Raw genomic sequence first — 20,905 nt, 5'->3', positions numbered from 1 at the left:
CTACAATGACATAGTTACAGCACTTGGGTGTGGATTTTTCACACTCTTGAACTCATAGATAGATAACTTAAATGAAGCCCAGGCCTGAAAGTGAGTACATGGTCTACTCTTAACAAGTAGGGCCAGAGACTGCAAGCCACTTCCTCTGAGTCACCAATCCACGTATACATGGGTAAAGCAAGCTACTTTGGCTCAAAAAAACCTGATCAAACCCCAAAAGCTCTTCAGGAGTTATCATTTATTGTAAATAAAATTGTAACATTTAAACCCCCGGAGTTCTTTATTGTGCAAGAATTTACAAAGATTCTGAGTGACACCAAAGAGTCACAATTAAATCATCCATTAATTTACAATCATCCATAAATGGCAGTACCCACTTGTCAAATGTTTCATACAGCAGATTAAAGTCAATGATTGTGAACCTCAAAGGATGGGCAAGACTGAAGGCAACAGCACCAGCTAGTTGTTGCAGAGTGTAGAGATAAGTCTTTACATTTCAATTTACTTCTCAAAAAAGGGTTGAGAGCTTTCAATTTAGAAGTTCATCTGGACACATTAGAGTATGTCCACCTCATCTATGTTGGCATAAGTTTATCAGTATTGCCTCTAGCATAGAGGCAGCTCTTACATCAATGCATTTTTTGGTGGTGTTGGACCACCTCCCCAAACATATTGGTCTGGGAATGGTTTGTTTATATCCCTGACCAATGAACTATGCTGACATAACTTAAGTGTAAACCAAACTTCAGTTTGGTCTGTGGGAATTTGGTGTGAACATCTACAAATATATTCAGGACCCTAATGCCACAAACCAAGGCTGCTTCTAGGGAGACTGTCAAGCAGGGTAATGTTTTCCAAGCCCAGACAGTATTCTAGGGAAACTCTGTAGGAGATTTGGAAGTCGGGGCCAATGCAGCTCAATGCAAAGCAGCTAATATTTCAAAGGGCTACTTCACACATTCAGAACTTACTGGATCTTAAGGACTGTGGTTTTTGTATCCATTTAAAAGGATATTAAAATGCTAGAGAAAAGGTTAAAAGCTATCTAAAACAATCTGTCATTTGTCTGCTCATTAAAGCCACTGATAAAATATTGGCGGACTCATTAAAAATGTAAATACCACTTTATAAATGGTACATTCTGGGTCTGCAGCTGTAACAATAGCATGTTGCCAACACAAAAGTGACAACTTCAGGCAGCCGGGATGCACATGGTGAAATCAGCCTGAGAGCAGGGATGCCACTTTCAAAAGTGTCTAAATGGCTTACAGTCAAGTGCCTCTGCCACTGAGGTAGTTTTGTAAACTTTACACATGAAGAAACGGCTTGAAATTTGCCTTGTTGATTTCCACTCTATGAACCACAGACATGCTACTGTTTCATAGATCCCTCCAAGATGAGTATATCTTATAAGTCTAGTGGAGTTGTTCCAATGAAGTGTTCTATAGATGCTTCAAGATCCAGAAGAAACCACTTCTGGGTTCAGATTCCATGATACTAGGAGTCTCTTCCCTAAATTAAATACTGTCAACAGCAAGTTCCTAAGAATGAATGGGCATGAACAAGAAATTCACATGAGGTTTCTTCAATCAATTAAGAAGTTCAAAGCTGGACATTCCAATCCATACATTGGAGGAAAGATTATGGGAGGACCTCGTCCCAAGAAATCGATTCCCTGCTTGTTTGTTGTGAAACCCAGCATCCAATTGCTTTCTGAGAAACAAGTGATTCATTCGGAGACAAAAAAATGAGGGGTTTGTTGTAAAAATCACTGTGGATCACTTCAGGCTATTAAGAAATTTGGGTTGCTCTTCTCCTCTTGGCAAAAGTGTTTCTCCACCAATCTTCGGACCTTTCTTCTCCTAGAAATATTAACATACAAGCGAAGATTTAAATCCAAGCTAAGCCAGCTGCAATATAGCACCAAAGGAGTCACGTGTGGGCTACATTATCTGAGTAAGTATTTACAAAACTCAAAAAAAATGACAACGTTTCAAGAGTTCCTACAGACAATCCTGCTAATGCAACCACCCTCCATGCCACCCACACAAAAGCACAGAATAAAACTAAGGATGCCAATAAATATGGAAACTTAAAATACTGAGGTATAAAAGCAGAGGCTTGATAATCCAATACCATAATTCTATACATGCAGGCTACGTCTAGACTGGCATGATTTTCCGCAAATGCTTTTAACAGAAAAGTTTTTCCGTTAAAAGCATTTGCGGAACAGAGTGTTTAGATTGGCCCGGACGCTTTTGCATAAAAGCACTTTTTGCAGAAAAGCACCCGTGCCAATCTAGACGCGGTTTTGCACAAGAAAGCCCCAATCGCCATTTTCGCCATTGGGGCTTTTTTGCGCAAAACAGTTTTTAACTGTCTACACTGACCCTCTTGCACAAAAGCATTTGCGCAAGAGGGCTTTTTCCCGAGTGGGAGCAGCATAGTATTTGCACAAGAACACTGACAATCTTACATTAGATCGTCAGTGTTCTTGAGCAAATTCAAGCGGCTAGTGTAGACAGCTGGCAAGTTTTTCCACAAAAGCAGCTGCTTTTGCGGAAAAACTTGCCAGTCTAGACGCAGCCACACAGTTCAATGCCTAATAACAATTGGGCACATTAAAGGGAAACTGTTCAGTTAACATTCTCCTTGCTTTTTTTTGAGCCTGGAATTCCCTGGCTTTGTTGGTGTAAGTCAGTGCTTTTCAATCCATGGTCCATAGATCCTGAGGGGTCCACTGTCTAAGGGATCCAAGAAAGGTGACTACAAAAATAAAGTTTCGGAAAAGGTCAAAAGTATGGGAATACCTCCACCTACAGGTCAAAACCTGGAAGCATTGTTGCTACCATAGAAGCCCACCGTTTAGCGCCCTTTCTGACATTCTACTAAATGCCGTGCAGAGCGCTTGCAACATTTGTAGCTGAATTCTGTTCAATCGGTTTTCAGTTTAGAGCTATTGTGGTAGGAGTCCACAGATCACAGGTTAAATTTCTAGAGGGAGCTGCACCCCTAGTCAACATGTTTCCGGGCTTTGCAAAGACAAAAGGTTGAATACCGCCCATTTAAATTACATCTCTGAAGAACAAAATCATTACAGTACATTTGCGTGTCTATGCCAGTGATGAGCAACCTAAGCTAGTGAGTGGGCCATGACTAGCCCTACATCTCAGTGATCTGCAATATTGCCATAACCAAGAATGTCTCCCGGGATAAGAGTTTTGCTAATTGTGCTTGCGTACCTAAAATTTGCATTGTGTGCTGACTGACCTGTAGCATTGCTTTGATTGCGTGCAGAGGACATGCATGGCTCTTCCAGTCAATGTTGTGTGCAATTAGCACATACCTCACTTCATGTGCCCTTTTTTATGTGCATATCACTTTAGTAATACCGATAGAAAAAAATATGTGGATGGGAACAAGTGGATTCTGGCAACTCTGTGCATGGACAATGGTACATAAAATGTCTTTTGTGCCACACATAGAACCTCAATGGGCCACAGTTTGCCCATTCCTATGTGGAACTTACCACCTATAGAAGGAGCACCCAGGCACTAACAAGCAAAGCAGTTTGGGTGTAATCAGGGGGCTTGCCCTTTGGCTGGCCTCGTTAAATGGGATGAGGAAGCTAAACAGCCATAAGGGAACTACAAACATTGTAGACTACAATGGGGGGTGGTCCCTCTCTCTTTCTTTCCGGATCCAGGGGACCAGCTTGACCTGGCTTAGAAACTGCTTTGTGGACTTGTAGTTTGGGAGCTGAGCCTGCATCCTGAGATAGGCCATGTGATCTGCTGTAACAACTGCTCCTTCCATTTTGTTAGTGTGTATTTGGCTTCCCCAGACCCAGTAATTTACAGATGACCATCGGAGAAAGGCGAGGCACATCTGCAGCATCGTACCGAGCCACAAGGGGGAGTATAGTGCCAGCACAGGCCTTTTACATTCAAGCCAGTCTCTACATCATTCCACTACAGAAACTTACCGCAGACTAGGGTGTTTTGGGCCCTGACTAGTCAGGGCTAATTTTTAAAGAGAGAGGCTGTCACCTCAGACAGCTCATATTAACACCAGGACAAAGCTTGGGAAAGTCCACTAACGGAAGCAGCCCAGTCCCCACTGTGCCACAGAAAGCTTTGGCCTGAGCTTACCTTGAGCATTCCATCACGTTCCCATTTGAAGAGGCCACAGATACTGGAAGAGGAAGAGGAAGCGTTAGGGCTTGTCTTCACGTAGGGTGCTCCAGCTGCACAGCCGCAGCGGTTTTATAAAAGCACTTACTACGCTGACAGGAGTGTCTCCAATCAGCATAATTAATCTTCTCCCAAGAAAGGCAGCATTTATGTTGACAGGAGCAGCCCTCCCACCAATCCAGTGCTGTCTAGCAGCGGTGAGGGGAGTGAGGGCACAACAGTTAGGTCGGTATAACTTACTTGCTTATAGTTTTTTCACATCCCTGTGCCATATAGTTAAGCTGATATGTTTGTAGTGTAAACTTGGCCTTAGATTTGGAGTTAGTTTGGTGCCCTATACAGAGGATCTATAAATAACACAAATCCCTCCCATAATGCTTATCAGCAGGAGTGAGTTTGAGGCATTAGCACACAATAAAGTATACTCAGACTATTGCCTGGTGCAACTGCACCCGCCAATATATGCCAGGAGAGCCCCTTTACCTGCAGGGCTTTTTTGGTAGTCTGTCAAGAGATAAGGCTCTGTTTCCACAAGGACACTTGAAGAATCGCTTGACACCATCATGCCAGTGATAGTCATGATTCTCCTTCACACATGTCTCTAAGAGCTTGAAATAGGTGTATTTACACTGCATGGAGAGACGGAAGAGAGAAAAGAGGAGACCATAAGGGAAGCAGAGACATTATAAGGGAGTTATTCAGCTGAGAAATGAGTATTCATTTAGGACACTCAGAAAAATGCCCCACTTCCATCCCCCACTCCTGTTCTTTCATGCTCAGAGAGGACAGCCAGCTTGGTAATATCACTGGCCCTGGACTCTTCCCATTCTGCCCCTTCACCTTCTTCACTACTACCTTTTGTTGGGTTTGGCCCCAAACCCAGCAAAAGGCCCAGTACAAATAGCCTTCTGTGGAACTATTGGCAGATAGGAGATGCTGCAACAGGGCAGTATGTAAGCAGTTCAAGGTATTGAGGCAGGAAGAAACTTCCTCCTTCCCAATGGCATTTTAAATGATTAAAGAACCAGTAGCTAGGATGCCTTCTGCTACAATTCAAGGCACCTGAGCACATTCTTCACCCAGTCCTAGATGACTCCAGATTCTAGTACACCATTTCAGTCTCTCAAGTCTGACCAAAGTGAAACCTGGCAACCAGCTGCTGATAGTGATTTACAGACTGGCATGCATAGGGGCACTTATCTTTGCTTCTGGAAATCTCAAATGCAATAGTACCATCTGTTTCACCAAAGCTCTAACTCCTTTCATATCACTCTCTGCTCCAGCTGGTATCAAGACCATTCTTAAAGCTCAAGTTGCTTTCTTTCTAATCACCAATGTAGGTCGCAGCAGAGACAGAAGCTAAACGCCTCACAAATCCACTTCAAACCAGTCAATGTGCTCCACGAACCTGCCTGCACCAGTGTCACTCACCGTTTTACACGTCACAACCCGACATTTCAATTCTTTAATGTTCTTCATCTGCTCTTCCAGTTGCTCTTTTTTCACCAGAGGTTCAAAGTAGAGTTCCTGCTGCTCAGCCTCAGCCTGCCACAGCACAAGAGAGGCACTGTTGTCTAATAGGCACAACGCACACCTAGAAACATTGCAAGCAGCTCTACCTCTAGCGGGTTAGTCCGGAATGCGACATACTGCCTTAGAGAGACTGAACTCTCTGAAAGACAGATGAATATTCAGAATGCTGAATAATCCATCATGTGCGTTCCTTGCTTGACAAAGTAGAGTGTAGAACTCGCATACCACTTTTCAACCACTACTGAAATGCAGCCAGCTCCTAGGTAGATCTCAGATGCTGTTTAACAGCTAACACCTGACTTGGGTACAGTCCTCACCACAGCACTGAAGTGTAAGGGGCAGGGAGGCTTATGGAATAACTTGAACTGAGACCACCATAGTCAGCATTCAGAGTCCTATGAAGAGGCTTTTTGGTTAATCCTGTTGACTACGCACATTCCCCCGCTTGCTTCCTCTGTATCTAAGGCAGCGGGGGAGGGGAGCCTTTTAAATGGGCTCCCCACAAGCACCAGATTTGCCCCCCCCCCGCTGCTTCTGATAGAGAGGTAGCATCATGGAGGGTGAGGGGGGCAGGTGGGAGCTGTTATGTGTGAGAAACCAGTTTATAAGCCAGCTCTCTGTGTATGCTGGCTCTGTGGTCCCATCTGCCCCCGCCCACTCCCCGCTGCCTCCTACAGTGGCAGTGGGGGGCAGGCAAGAGCCGGTGCTCAGGGGGAGATGGCTTAAAAGCTGGCTTCCCCCGACCACTGGCTCCATAGAGCTGCCTGTCCCTCCACTCCCCTCCCCCCAGTGCCCAGCTTGGGCACCCCGTGGACAAAGGCTGCTATCTCCCTGTGGTGCTGCCTCTGTATCAGAGGCAGCAGCATGGGGCAGCAAGCAAGAGCTGGTCAGCATGGGAAGCTGGTTTTTAAAAGGGCTTCCCTTGCAGACCAGTGCTCTCCAGGAGTGGAGCCAGGAGGACAGTGGCTGCTGGCCCCGCCCCCAGGGGCTATCTATTAGTCGTGATTACAAGACTATTCAATTACATGCTATCTAACATCCCTAGCAGGTAGACACATCTCATCTCCAGCTGCACAGAGTCCCTCACACCATTCTAGGGCACTGTTATTGCACTGACTCAGAGGAAAGAGCACCATCTACTGGACTGCCAGTACCGCCGCCTGCATTTTATTCAAAGGCTTGGACTAGAGGTTACAATCGTCCGTTTGAATATCCACCCCTGAGGCCATGGGTACAGTACAAAAGTGGAAGGAAATAGACGTGCGCCCATTTTCTGGAGAGGTGAATGACTCCTTAGATATGACTCTTCAGAATAGCCGGCCCACTGTAAACAACTGGTCAGATAGCAAGCTCTGTGGGACAGAAACTGTCCTGTTGTTCGGTGTTTGTCCAGCGTAGCATAATGGGGTCTCAGCCCATGACTCGGTCTCCTGAAGTGGACAACTGGCAGGGAGAACTAACATTCCAGAGCAACCTCAATCCCCATATGGCTTCTAGAGAGTGGGATCATGGAGGCCCCAAGGATGAGTGTGTGTGAGGAGCGAGACAGACTGGAGGAGAGCCACAAGTTGAGGCTCTATTAGTACAGAGCACGTGTCACGGAGGTGGGGACAGACGGGCTGCTAGATGGCAGCTAATTTAACACCAACTGCAGAGGTGTGCGCAGAGGGAAATAGTGACTGAGACTGAGAAGGTATAAATGCCCTGGACCAGGAACTAGTAGGGCTTTGGTATTTCAAGGCTGTGACTTCAGATCAAATCTGATCCATTCTGTGGTGACATAACAAGCAGTGGGTCAAATCCTGTATGCCAACCGGATCAAAGCTAGTGGGAAAGTCTATCTGAGCTGGAAGTTACAGCTTCAGATGCAGTGGAGACCCCAAGGTCAGCGGGGATATTCCAAATTTACAACAGTTGCAGAATAGAGATGAAGCTTTACAAAGTCAGCCTGGACTCGCAAAAACCTTGTCAGCCACACCAGAGGATCACAATCGCAATCCGCACTGCTGAGACTGAACCAGTGCATACTGCACGGTGGTCACAGTAGCCCTTCTGCTTCACACTCACAATAATCTCTGCTGGCACTGCAGGCACAGGAACTTTGCCCCTGACCCACAATGTGTAGGCCATACTGGAGCAGGTCCATGATGGAATGTTCCAATGGCTGCCTCAACTAGAAGTGTAAGGGTTTAACCAGTTAATCGATAAGCTGCTATACTTGCCAGCAACCCCATGGGGCAGGGAGCAATTAACCGTGTACCTTCTTTTTATCAGTTACATGGTTAGTATTAAAAAAAAAAAAAAAAAAAAATCTCTACATCCCTAGCCTCAGTGGATCTGTCCTGTATAATAATGCGCTGGTTTAGTCACTTCTCAGAGCAGAGCTGCATTTCAAGGTGGATCTACGTGTGTATGCTCCTTGGGGGCACACTATAGTCAGCAAGATTGTGCTTGTGACAAAGGGAAATGAGAATGCTATTCACAAAGCTTTTATCAGGTGCCACAGCAGTAACTAGCCAATAACAACACATTAAAAATCTGTAAAAACGGCAAGGAGGCCTGTGGCACCTTAAAGACGAAGAGCTTAGTTTTTTAAGGTGCCACAAGACTCCTCATTATTTGTACAGATACAGGCTGACATGGCAACCCCTCTGACACTTAAAATTCAGGACTTGTCAGTTCATATCGCAACTAAACTGGAGTTTAGAACCGATGTCAATTTTACAAAACAAATACAAAGATATTCTATTTTGTAAATACGTTGATTTTAAATTATAATAAAGCATTCTGAGCCCCTCACATGAAAAGTGGTTATAATTCTTAGCATATTTACAGCAATGTGACTAGTGTTCCCTGTAAGCTGAGTGCTTGGGTGGTCACCTACAGAGATTCAAATGCCCTCCATACTCTCCCAAGCCCAGATACACATACCCCCTCTCTCTAAAGAAACCAGCTGCAGGCCCCACCCCACCAGCACAGGAACTTGCACCCCCCCTTTTCCCCAGTGCCCAGCTGACCACCCACTGAGGCCTACTTACACCCCCTACCTCCCAGCCATGAGCATCCTACTCTAAACACCCTCATCCCCCCCACTGAGCCCAGCCCCGAGGCACCTCCCAGCCCAGACATTTGCACCCCTTTTCCCCTAGAGCCCTCCCTCAGCCCAGACACTTGTACCCCATCCCCACCAGAATCCAGGAATCCTGAGGGAGAAACAGCTTAATGAAGGGTCCTTTCCTGCACGCTGCCTCCCTCCTTCAGCCAGGAACTGTTGTTGCCAGAATCCCTCTAGCCTTCTCCCCGTTCCCCAGTGTCTACTATATGTGAACTGGGCTCTGGGGGGTTAAGTGGCCTCTACTGGTGGCCAGCAGCTTTGCAACACTTTTTGAAGAGCAGGGGGAGAGAAATTCTGGGCAGAACATTAAGTTCCACACAAACTCTGCATTGGGCAGTAGCACAGAATGCCCCCAGGAGTAACAACACAATGCTACAGTGTCTATAAGGGAATGTGCAAATCCAAACAAACAGATTTCACTGGAATTATTAAATTATAGAAACCTTTCTATTCAGCATGTATTTTGTAAAAGCTTGTGTGCACAACATCTTGGTTTGGACCTTACTTGTAACTATCCTGAACTATAATTCTCATTGCAAGTGTGTGCACAAAGCACTTACCTCCTTAAGGGCACCCACGTGCCTGGACTTGGCATTCAGGATTTTCTGGAACTCTTCAGACTCCAGATATGCCAGCTGTTCTCGTTGTTTCTTTTGGGCAGGTTCTAGTTCATCTGCAGCTAGACAAACAAGAAAGGTTCATGCCACTGGGTACATTTGAAATCCTGCTCTGCTTTCTAAGCACAACCACCCTTTTCTCCTTTACAAACAGCAAGCACTTGTAATGTCTCAATGTGTATGAAATAACATTTTGTAGAGGAGACATGAGTGAGACTAGGGGAGCGTCCAGACTATCGCGCTGAGCCGACAAACAGCTGATCAGCTGTTTGTCGGCTCAACGCGGCAGCCATGTAAATTTAAATGAAGCTGCGATTATTTAAATCGCCGCTTCATTTTACTCTGTCGGGTAGCCTAATCTACATGCCTCTGTCGCCAGAGGCATGTAGTCTAGACGTACCCTAGGATGTGTCATCAGTGCAGTAGCTACAGACCTTAGACCGATCTCTAATCAAGTCACAGCAGAAAATAAAATGTTACTTACAAACAATTAGTTTCACAACACTTTTATGAGATTGGTATTATTCCCATTGTACAGAGGGGAAAACTCAGCTGGAGGTTTATGTGACTTACTAGAGCTCATACACTAAGTCAGCAGCACAGCTGGAATGAGAAGTTAGGAATCGCTCTCACACTATAGCCCAGGGGTGGGCAATAATTTTTAATGGGGGCCACTTTAAGATTTTGGTAAGTGGGCAAGGGGCACATGTCTGTAAAGGGAATGCAGGGGTCTGGGACAGCAGGTGGGGTTTAGAAGGGAGCTTGGGATAGGGGCCTGGGGTGCAGGAGGAAGTGTGAGGTCTGAGAGGGAGTTTCGGTGAAGGAGGGGGTTATGATCTGGGGCAGGGGCTTGGGGTGAAGAGACCAGGAGGGGTCATGGATGCAGGAGAGGATTCTGGCCTGGAGAAGAGATGTGGGAGGGGTGCAGGGTCTGGGAAGGCTTGTGACCTGGAGGAGGTGGGGAGAGGGGATACAGAGGGTTTGGGTGGTGGCCTGGGGCTGGTAGTTGGGAAGGAGAGAGGGGGTGGAGTACCAGAGGCAGGTTCCGGCTTACCTAGGTGGCTCCCAGCCAGCATCTCTGCAGACTCCCTGCCTGTGTGCTGGGCAGCTGCTCCATGTGGCTCTCTTCCAGCACGGAGGGGGTGGAGGGAAAGAAAGGGAGGAGGCTTCATTCACGGCCCCTGCCTTCAGCAAAATTTCTCAGTTCCTATTAGCCGGAAACTGGCCAACGGGAGCTGGAGGATTTTGTTAGTGGGCAGGGACAGCGCATGAAGCTTTCTCCTCCCTGACAAGACAGCACAGCAATTAGCAGCATGCTGTTTAAAGCGGCTGTGCTGCTGTATATTAAGGGTGATGGTGAGGCAGCTGCGGGCCAGATCTGACAGTTTGGGATTCGGCCCACTAACCATCTCTTGCCCACCCCTGCTGTAGCCACTAAAATACTTTCCTTGGTGAGATTTAGCCAAGAATCCAATTTCAAAATACCATAAATACCTTGAGGCAATGGAAGACCAACAGGCCTGGAAGACAAACAGTGAGATTCCTTGCCAGAGCAGGGTCAAAGCCCAGTCTATTCTGTATCAAGCTGGACCTAAATTCTGCAGCATTATTCCTGGATTCTGCCACACCACCAATGCAGCAGACCAGAAATTCTGCGGCAGCCTCATAGAGGTTGGTAACCAATTAACTACAAAGGATTAATCACGACAAGAGAGCCCGTAAAACCTACTGGGATAGTCAGTTTAGGGTAAGCTCATATCTGCAATATGCTGCACTGCTGACGACAAGCAGCATTGGGAAATTGTTCGGGGAGAGTAGGAGGAGGGGACAACAGAAAGATGAAGGTTTCGGCAGCTGGAACCAATCTGAGCACTTTCCTTAGACACACGAGACTGAAGAAGTCACGAGAAATCCTCTGATCTGGTCCGCCACACCATTTGATCCAGCCAGCAGCCTGCCCTGCCACACCCCCGCTCAATGGAAAACCAGGGATGGAAGAGCACACAAAGTCTCTTCCACCCACCAGGGGCATGCGGCACTAGAAGGAACCATCAGCTGTTCCCTCTGCGTGCCAGGTGCCCCTGGTGAAGAGGAGAGACACCTTGCATGCTCCCCTGCCCCATGGGGGAGTGCTCAAAGTCTCCCCCCAGCCTGGGGCATGCTCCTTCCGCCAAAGGCCCACTCCTACCAGGGCTAGCCTGCAACCACTATAAAAAATGAGGAGTAACGTTAGTTCAAACCAAGGGGTTTGGTTCAAGCTAACGCATCCCGGCGTGCACTTTCACTTTCGAAACAGCTGTTGATCTGAGTAACGCGCCAGTGAGATCATGCTAATGAAGTGCAGGATATTTAAATCTCCGCTTCACTGACTATTTCGAATGGCTGCATTTGCATCCCTCGCTCGAACTGCTTAGGGTAGACATACCCTAAGACAGCAGGGTATATTTCTGCTCAAGTGATCAACAATGAAATAGTCAGCAATATTGACATTTTACAAGTGGAATTTTCAATAATGCCTAACTGACTTAGGAGCACAAGTCCCATTGCCTTTCAAAAAGACTTGTATACTACCTCCTTCATCATGATGGACTGTTAATTCTGAAAACCAAGGAGAACATTTTAGGGTGGGATTAGGAGATTTAGGAAAAGAAGCCCCTCAGAGTCTGTGGGAGTTCTGCTTATACTGAAGTTGCACACAACTGGAAATTCCACCCTATAGTGTTATCTCGATTCCAATGTTAACAATCTATTGTGACAAATGGAGCAGAGCACACTTCAGGGAAATGGGGAGACTCTCTCATAGGATGACCAGGAGGCATTATATGATGCTTTGCTCTGCTAGAATATCTTCCAGCCAATGATCGAAACATACTTTATATGCTCATGAATAAATAGGCTGATGTATCTACGGTGCTCTCAGATTCTCTCATCATATACAATTCAGAAGTACTAAGTAATGTAATGCACATTAAAAAAAAATCATAACTAGAGCTCATGACTATGTTAAAGATTAAAAGAATTATAAATTGTATGTTTCTATGCCTTCCAACAGCTGAAAAACCCATAGCATGCATCCTGTTTTTTTTAAAAAAAATCTGGGCATGATCACTGACCGATTAAACCCAATATAATGGTGACTATTTAAAGATAGTGATCCAGTACCATTTCAGCCATATTTTATAATGCAACAGCAGGACAACTGGAAAGATAATAGCAATACCTATTTTAAATGCCCATTCTGACTGGAATTTCCACTATCTAAATAAAAAGGGAAATAACTGAGCTACTGTTCCATATAAGGCAAAATGAGCAAACCAAACTCAGAAGAGAGCACTGCTTTTATACAAAAGCCCAGTTATTTGCAGTTTTACTTTTATTTAGATTGCACGTTAGGGAACTGAGACTAAAGGATTTACCTATCTGTAAATCTGAGCTCAGACTTCCCTGCGTCATGGGGGTGTTAGGATGATATATTCATAAATGCTTGGGAGCTGTTAAGGTACTATGCTGATGGGAGCCATAGATGACAAATATATGAGGCTGGAGCTATTAAAGCCTAGAGCTTTAGGGTCTGTCTCTAAAGCAGCAGGATATTCGACCTTTGTAACTAGATCAATTGTGGCATTAGGCCCTTTTAAGTTAGGTTCAAACCCCATTTTAGTTCTGTATCTCTTTGGCACAGTTTGTGATATTAGTCACAAAGGAACTTTTGTGATGCTTGGAGGAGGGTAGCATGATGTACAATGCACTCATTTTTTAAAGTCAGTTCCGTACTTTCATACCTTGTGACGAGGTGGTGTTTTTCTCAACTCTCTCTGTGATCTCCAGAACATCCACAAGATCAGTTCGTTTCCGTTTAACACTGTTTGGGTTGGTTTTATTGAGAATTTGGCCTTTTGCTCGCAATTTGTGTATAGCAGCCAACTAGAAAATGGGAACTAAATGTTAAAGTTGAAAACGAATATCCAAGGTCACACATTCCTAATTCCAAGGCTGTTGGGAATATGTCAGCTGGAAGAGGTGGCATAGCGTGGGCATCCCATCCAAATTGTAATCCCAACTCTGCCATTTCCTAGTAAGGCAGCCTTTGCCAATCACCCAACCTCTGACTCAGCTTCCCAGCCTGTAAATTGAGGCTGATAATTCTCACTGGCATGAAGATGCTACACAAGACAGAAAGGCTCTGGAACAAAGAAAAATTGAGTTTTCAAAGCAGCAAGCAATCATCTCTGGAAATTTCTGTATAAATCACTAATAACTGGGAACTAAACGAAACTTGCAGATAACTCTCCAACCCTATCCAAAAATGTTAGGCTTCTCTCATCTACCTCACTAGCAAGCAGTTGATTTTCTCTGATAGATTGGAAGCTAAATACTTGCAAAAGAAAGATGTACCTATTCTCTGCTAGCTGGGAACCAGACTACTAAAGCTTATGACAGCGAGGATGGTAAAATACAGATTACATTACACTCACTATGCTGCTGAATGTACAAAGTACACCCTAGCATTCCAATGACTTCACTAGGATATTAACTGACTGAGGCCAAGGACCCAGCCACAAAAGATTATCACATATAAATTATAATAAAATGATCAAGAGTGATGGTTTCATAACATTCTGAGGCACTTAAAACTCAAAACATCTCTCAAAATAGAAAAAAAGGCTCTAGTAAAGAGTACGGATCACTCTTGCCTTTTGAGGAGCTACTGCAGATGTTCTTGGTTTGTCTCTGAACATTTTTGTACGGGGCATGATAGGAGCTTTAAGTGAAAGCCTGTGGTCCCTCGGTGTGGATAGGCCTAAGCACCCAGTACATGGACTGACAAACTAAGCATGTCTCTTGGACACTAACAGCTAATAGGAATTAAAAGCTTACAATGAGGCACAAGTGTGCTTAACAGGTTGATCTCAGGAGTCAAGGCTGCATGCTGCAACATGACCTATGTCCGAAGTTCAAAGTCTACCAGTGCAAAGGGATTGTTACCTTTTTAGCTTCAGCTAAGCCATTCAATTTCGGTGGTGGAGGGGGAGATACATCAAAGAAGAGGACGTCTTCATCCTCAGAGAAGCCCATCCCCAGCCTGGGTGTTTGAGGGGTTGCAGCTTTGGGAAATTCAGTCCCTGGGGTTGGAGAGCGGAGTCCTGAGAAGGATGGTAGTGCTGAGCTATTGGCTTTAGTTGTACTCTGAAGAAACCTTAAAGAGGACAAACACATTGATATATAGTTAGGACTTCCTGGCAAATCAAAAAGCTTGAAAATAGTACAACTGAATTTGGAAGACAGGTTAGAAGCCATTGTTCAATGAAAGCCCTTTGGTTCTCAGGCACAATGCTGGGGTGTTGACTGCTCACTGAAATAACTTCATGATATTCCTAGTTTGATTAGGTTTTATAAAACTTAAATCCTCCCACCCTACAGAACAGTCTGCCTGCAAAACATCAGCAGATGCTAGAGTGTTTTACCGCCTCTGTATATCTTCTGATCGTTTTTTTCTGGCCTCCAACATTTGCTGCTTCTGTTGTTTGAGCAGTGCCGAAGCAGAGATGGACTGGAAAGCAGGTCCTTGCTTCCCTCCAGCACCTGAAATAAATATACAGACACTGAGACTTGCAAGGAACAAGCCTTGGCTGCAAAGGAGTGTCCGCAAAGGAAAGTATCACGGGAGTATCTGGACATACCTGCTGCATCTGCTTTGGCCAAGTGTTTGCAGAGGTTTCGTGCTCCAAATGTTGGCATTGCCAACAATTCTTTGAACTCATCAGAACACGGCCTGGTTCTCTTTGCCATACCTGGAGCAGTGCACAAAAAAACCCAACAGACTCAGAACCAGGATGGGAAATGTAGATCTGGCTCCAGCACTCACACTTATTGCACGAGACATTTCTAACAAAAGCACTGCTATTCAGTTCTAACTTAGTGCTCTCACCTTAACAGAGTTCACGAACTAGCTTCTGAACATCCCACCTATTTATCTTTGGTACTTCACTATCTTTAATGTGTTCTCCCCCCTGGGAGGCCCAACAAGGGCTCTCCTATCTATATAAAGGGAAACGAAGGCAGAGAGGTTAAGTGACTTGCTCAATGACTTGGAAGAAATGTGTCAGAGCCAAGATTAGTGCTTTGAAGTAGGGATGCTAAATTTTGATTAATCAGCTAATCGAGTAGTCGATGGAATTTCCATCGACTACTCGATTAGTCAATAAGGGAGGGGAGGTGCTGGGTTCCCCATTGCACCTCTGCCTCCCATCACCTGCTCTGCACTGCAGAGACACTGCTGGGGGTGCGAAGGTAGGAGGGGGGGAACCGGTTTTTAAGCTAGCTCCTGCTCCCCCCCACTTGCTGCCTCTGATATAGAGGCAGAAAGGGGGGAGAATGTAAGTAGTCAAACTAGGCTTATTGGATAGTCAGATATTCGACTACTTTTTTACATCCCTGCTCTGAAGTTCCCAACCTCCCAGGACTGTGCTAGAACTGCTCCGGCATGCCTTTCTCTTTGGGGCATACTCATCCCCAGATATCGTGAACACCCTATTTCCAATGGCTCAAGTTGTTTGTGTTCAGCCCAGTGATTCACAACTGGAGATCTTAGAACTGCCACTGCTCCCTCAGTCTAGCAGTAACTTTTCATGGACTGGATGAAGTAAGATTTAGACTTTGGCCAGTAATTTTCTATCCCAGAGTTATGTGTGAACAGTGCAGGAGGCTGTGTAATAAAGAGGGTACTAAGTACATGCTAAAGAGAGCTGGGCATTCTCGGTGCACTTATTCCCTGCAGCTTTAATACCGGGGGAGGAGTTTAGATCATCTGGGGAAGTGAACTGAGACTGGCTGTCTTTGTAACTACACAATTTCCCAGAGACACTAAACGAGTTCACACAGAATGGTCGCACAGACATGTCGCACTACAGGCTGAACACATGTGATGGGAAAAAAGAAAGTTACCCATTTTCTCTCTAGTTTCCTGCACAATTGCGTCTGTTCCTTTTACCACCAGATTCTTGAGAGTGGTTTGTATCTTCTTCTTTGGGGCTGCAGCTGCTGCACTATAAAGACAAATCCCACCAAAAATGAGTGTTGCTCCAAGGTGGAAAGCAGTGTAAGATAAAGAGAAGGACTGGAATTTGAGAACCAACTCAGCAATGCTGCAATTACCAACTATCAATGCTTTTTTTGTGATGGTATGTCCCGGGATGGTGTACCAGCACCTATTTTCCCTGCATAACTTAAATGAATTGCATTCCCCTTAGGTGTACCGGTACCTCTTTTCCTGGGGCGGCTGGGCTCCCCTGACGGAAGTCCGCTCGGGACATGCAGCTCTTAAAGGGGCCACGACATTTTGGCCTCTGGTGCGGCTTTTTTTTTTTGGCTCAACAAGTTTCCTCCCGGAGGACCCGGCACCTTTTTTCTTATACCCCGCCCCTCCCAAAGCAGCACTGCCAATCCTCCACTCTGAGCAGGTGCTTCCCTCACAATATTTCTATTAAGTAGGAACATTTTGCTGTAACCTTTTGTATCTCAAAGACTTAGGTTTCCTATTTGTGACCAGATTTAGATAAACATTTAGTATTAAGTAGACACAAAGACTTTGCTGATACCTGGTTAATATTAGCTCAAGAAAAAGACATATTGCTATATACAGCCACACACATCATTTAATGAGATTATCAGGTAGGAGATCCCTACCTTTTAGGAGTCCCTAAAAGTGATTTGCAAGTATTGGTAATAATCTAGCTTCCACTTAAGTCAATATGAGTCTTTGCATTGCTGATTTCACTGGGATTTGGAATGGGTGCAATTAAGTCTCAGAACCTGTGTGAAGTAGTGATCAGATACATACAGCTCACTTCCTCTACCCTCGCAGGTGGGAAGCAATAGCTATTTGAGAGCATATTGTTTAGGTCACACTGTAATTACTCAAGTTAGTATTTGGCCAGAACACAGTGGTTAGAAGTGCCCAGGAATCTTTAATGACCCTGAGTGCTCAAGACTTACCAAGTTTTACCACTCCTTTGAAAGCCAGTGGCATAGCACCCTCAGCCTCACTATACAGAATTGTCACAGTACAGATTCTGAGGTAAGACAATCACATGTCAACTCACCAAGACCACCTCAAGGACAGGAATTGGTTTTCCACCCAATCACTGACTCTGCGTAACTTGGATGGTCAGGCAAGTTCCCTGCCAAATGTGGTGTGGCTGCAAGCCTCAGAGCAGTTTGATTCCTGTTTGGTTAATTTAGTTAACCCAAAGGAATGCCTGTCTCTTTAAAGGTAACTTCAGGCACACCTACACATAGTAGGAAGGGATTTCTGTCAAAGAGCCAAGAGCTGCAAGGGAATTTAGCCATTTCTCTTACACTGAGGCTGCATAGGCTGCTGAAGAAACGCCTCCATAGTAAAACCCATCCTGACACAGCCTCTCCTTCAAGCTGGGGTTTTTGCGAGCTCTCCGCTTTGGAGCACGGCCACTGGAGAAGGTGGACTGTAAATCTGCCCGCTTTGAGCTGAGCTTCTTGTACTGGGATTGCACGTGGTACTGGCAATATTCGCAGTCATTCTGAAGAAAAGAAATAAGGCTGCTCTGTTACTGAAAACTAACTGGAGATTAATAGATAACATTTCTCCTGAGAAAATCAGTATCTTTTTGTAGCTAAGCAGTGGTTGTACAGACATAATGAGCCAAGTATTGAGCCTGGCTAATACGCACACAGGCAGGTCTACCACTGTGGGTTGAAGGCTGTTATAGCGCAGGGACCAGACACTACCGGGAGAGAAAATCCCATGCACTAATATCTTACATATTCCTCTCAGAGTCCCAGGTTTGACCTCACAGATGCTCGAGTCATGGCTGCATGCATATTGATGTCCCATGACCATCAAATTTAGATAGCCTCTTTACAGGCAGAGATGAAGGGAGAGAAAGCAACATTAAAATGAGATGTTTCCTACAGCCATCTAAAAAAAGTTTACAGACATATTTCAACATAAACCCAGGAGAGAACAGAGATTTAAAATCAGTGACTGCCCTAATTTGTCTGGAGGAAAGAAGCAACTCTGAACAGTACTCTCCAACTATGGTGTTCATTAATTTGTTATCAAAGCCTAATAATATCATTCTCTATATAGTTCTATGCATGAGGTTTCTAATAGCAATAACCTCCAGATCTGGCACATTGCTAGCAGGCACAATGAGCACAAACAGCCAGTCACCCCCTCTAGTCAGTTTAGCAACCAGGAAATATCCTCCCCATGGCTCATAATTGCTGCCACTTGATGTTTATTGATGCAGTTGCCATTTAAGATGCTGCACACTCATATCTCCATGTTTTGATGTATAAGCACCAAATGTTGCAAATGCCTTACACCAGCGGTTCCCAAGCATACAGACCCCTTTTCAATCTATTAAAATGTAATGGACCCCCCTCCCTGAAGGAGAAAAAAAAGTAAAAGAAAAGTAAGGATTGGGCCCATCACAGTGGGCCCGATCCTTATTTTTAAACTTTCCACAGAGCCGCTGCAGTACCGTCACGGACCACCAAGGGTCGGCGGACCACAGGATGGGAACCACTGCCTTACACAACTGATGTCCTTCTCCATCTCCAAATGCTTCTCCCCCACTTCCAACCTTTCCCCGTTCCGCTAGCATCCCTCAAGGGTCTGTACTAAGTCCGTACTCTTTTTCTTCTAGACCTCCCTGTGGGGTGCTTGACTCTGCTCTGGTACCTCTGAATGCCACTGCTACTGGGATGATTCCCCTCACTGCTCATCCCCACACCTGTCTGATCTCTCAGCTTGGATGAATTCCCACCAACTCAGATGCTGTGGAAACAAGAATACTCCCCACATCCAAACTCTCCCTTGATACATGGTCTTGACATCAGAGCTGTGAGCATGCTAAGGTTTTTCAAGATGCATTTGCTGGTGTACGTATCTGGCTAAAACTGAACACGAAGATTATCAGAGGGGCCACACCCTCACAGGGACCCTTGCAGAGGTGTCAAGGCCTTGTTTCCATAGTAACATAGCATAGGGTGAACAAAGGATATTTAGATTAGATTAAGATTTTACTTCCTCCTCCTTGACCTTCCCACTTACAATGGGGTGGCCTATCCCTAAAGGCCAGAGGCCTGGAGCCAGCCAGTCTCATACTATTCAGCCTGACTGCCATACCTAAGATGAGATGTGGGGTTTAGTTGTTAGAACCAGCTGGTAAAGAAGTTAGACAAACACCATCAGGGATGGTCTAGCTAATAAAGTCCTGTCTTGAGTGCAGGCTGGACTAGACCACCTCTTGAGCTCCCTTCCAGTCCTGCTATTCTCCTACAAAGAGCAACAGAAAATGGCAGAGAAGGGGGCATGTTCAGGAAGAGAGAGATTAGAGTCTTTAGGCATAGAAGATTTCAGCAGAGGCCTAAGACACTAGGGAATGGCTGCTGGAAGTAAATAGACTCTAGCCAGGAATCCAGAGTTTCAGAGAAAAGGCTAGAGGCGGGGAATGCCTGGGAGGCCTCAAGCAGGAAGAAAAGAATCAAGATTTGTTGGGAATTTGAGAATTTTTATTTTGAATATTCTGTAATGTTAATAAATCCTGTCCCAGGGAGGCATGTTTCTGGACTTGAAGCAATTTGAGAGAGCCCTGAAAAATGGGGAAACTGCAGCAGAGTACCTGCAGAATACCCTCAGGCCACAAGGTGGCATGCAGGTGAAGGCCTGCCCAGTGATGCAAGTAATGGCACACATGTTAGTTATACCTTATAACCCAGTAATGCACAGAATCAGAGCACTGTCTCAAAGTTACCAGCCAGTTATTCCTTCATCAACGACCCACAACAACAACACATCAATGACAGGCTAGAGATTAACAGTTGCATACCAGGTTAACAATCTGTGTACATGGGTCACCGTTCTTCTTCTTAGCTTTGCAGGTTCCCAGGTCCAGAGCTTCACCCAAAAGTAAGATCTTCTGAGAGTGATCAACAGATACACATATCTAGAAAGAAACAGCACAAAGAGTAAACCCAAGGCTCACTAAATAGACTTTTGAAGGAGGGTGAATGGGTCCTAGGATGGTAATGAAACAGAGCTCTTGATCTCCAGGTCATTGGTTCAGCTCCTGACTAGGTTGGTGGTGCCCAATTGTAATTTACCACAGAAGAGCAAATTGATAGATTAAGAGCCAGTAGATGGTCTCAGTCCAATTTCTAGCGAACATGGGTTCACAGGACAATAGTCACCATCAAGTGGCCTAGTTGCTCTTCACGAAGAACTCAGCACAACACCAGCTCAGCATGATCATCCTGGGGAGAGAGTTCTGCTATGTTGGGATGACTAGGTTGTACTGCTATGCACTGTGCTGTATGTATTCTGTGGACAGATAGAAGGATTCGTATGTCAGTAATGGAAGTCGGCACTTTTCCCAGTTCAGTTTAATTGAAAGATTTATACC

General features: G+C 45.2%; 1 protein-coding gene across 3 annotated transcripts in view; it reads right to left on the bottom strand.

The window, feature by feature from the left end:
- Positions 1–223: 223 nt before the first annotated feature.
- MCM10 (minichromosome maintenance 10 replication initiation factor) overlaps positions 224–20,905 on the bottom strand; it is a 36,577-nt gene continuing 15,895 nt past the window's right edge. The window contains exons 9-20 of one of the 3 annotated variants that reach the window (XM_075926022.1): positions 20,333–20,449; positions 17,817–18,016; positions 16,404–16,504; positions 15,140–15,250; positions 14,924–15,041; positions 14,445–14,655; positions 13,241–13,382; positions 9,402–9,520; positions 5,625–5,738; positions 4,677–4,822; positions 4,152–4,194; positions 224–1,862 (exon numbers count right to left, since the gene is read on the bottom strand). In XM_075926022.1, coding sequence (XP_075782137.1) covers positions 1,779–1,862; positions 4,152–4,194; positions 4,677–4,822; positions 5,625–5,738; positions 9,402–9,520; positions 13,241–13,382; positions 14,445–14,655; positions 14,924–15,041; positions 15,140–15,250; positions 16,404–16,504; positions 17,817–18,016; positions 20,333–20,449 — 1,506 coding nt within the window. In that variant the 3' untranslated portion in view covers positions 224–1,778. Of the gene's footprint in view, positions 1,863–4,151; positions 4,195–4,676; positions 4,823–5,624; positions 5,739–9,401; positions 9,521–10,512; positions 10,584–13,240; positions 13,383–14,444; positions 14,656–14,923; positions 15,042–15,139; positions 15,251–16,403; positions 16,505–17,816; positions 18,017–20,332; positions 20,450–20,905 lie in introns of those variants that run through there. The other 2 variants (XM_075926023.1, XR_012903109.1) reach the window with 2 other exon arrangements.

The sequence above is a fragment of the Pelodiscus sinensis genome, chromosome 1, assembly GCF_049634645.1.
Source record: "Pelodiscus sinensis isolate JC-2024 chromosome 1, ASM4963464v1, whole genome shotgun sequence".
Lineage (NCBI taxonomy): Eukaryota > Metazoa > Chordata > Testudines > Trionychidae > Pelodiscus > Pelodiscus sinensis.
This window is presented reverse-complemented; position numbering and strand designations above follow the sequence as displayed.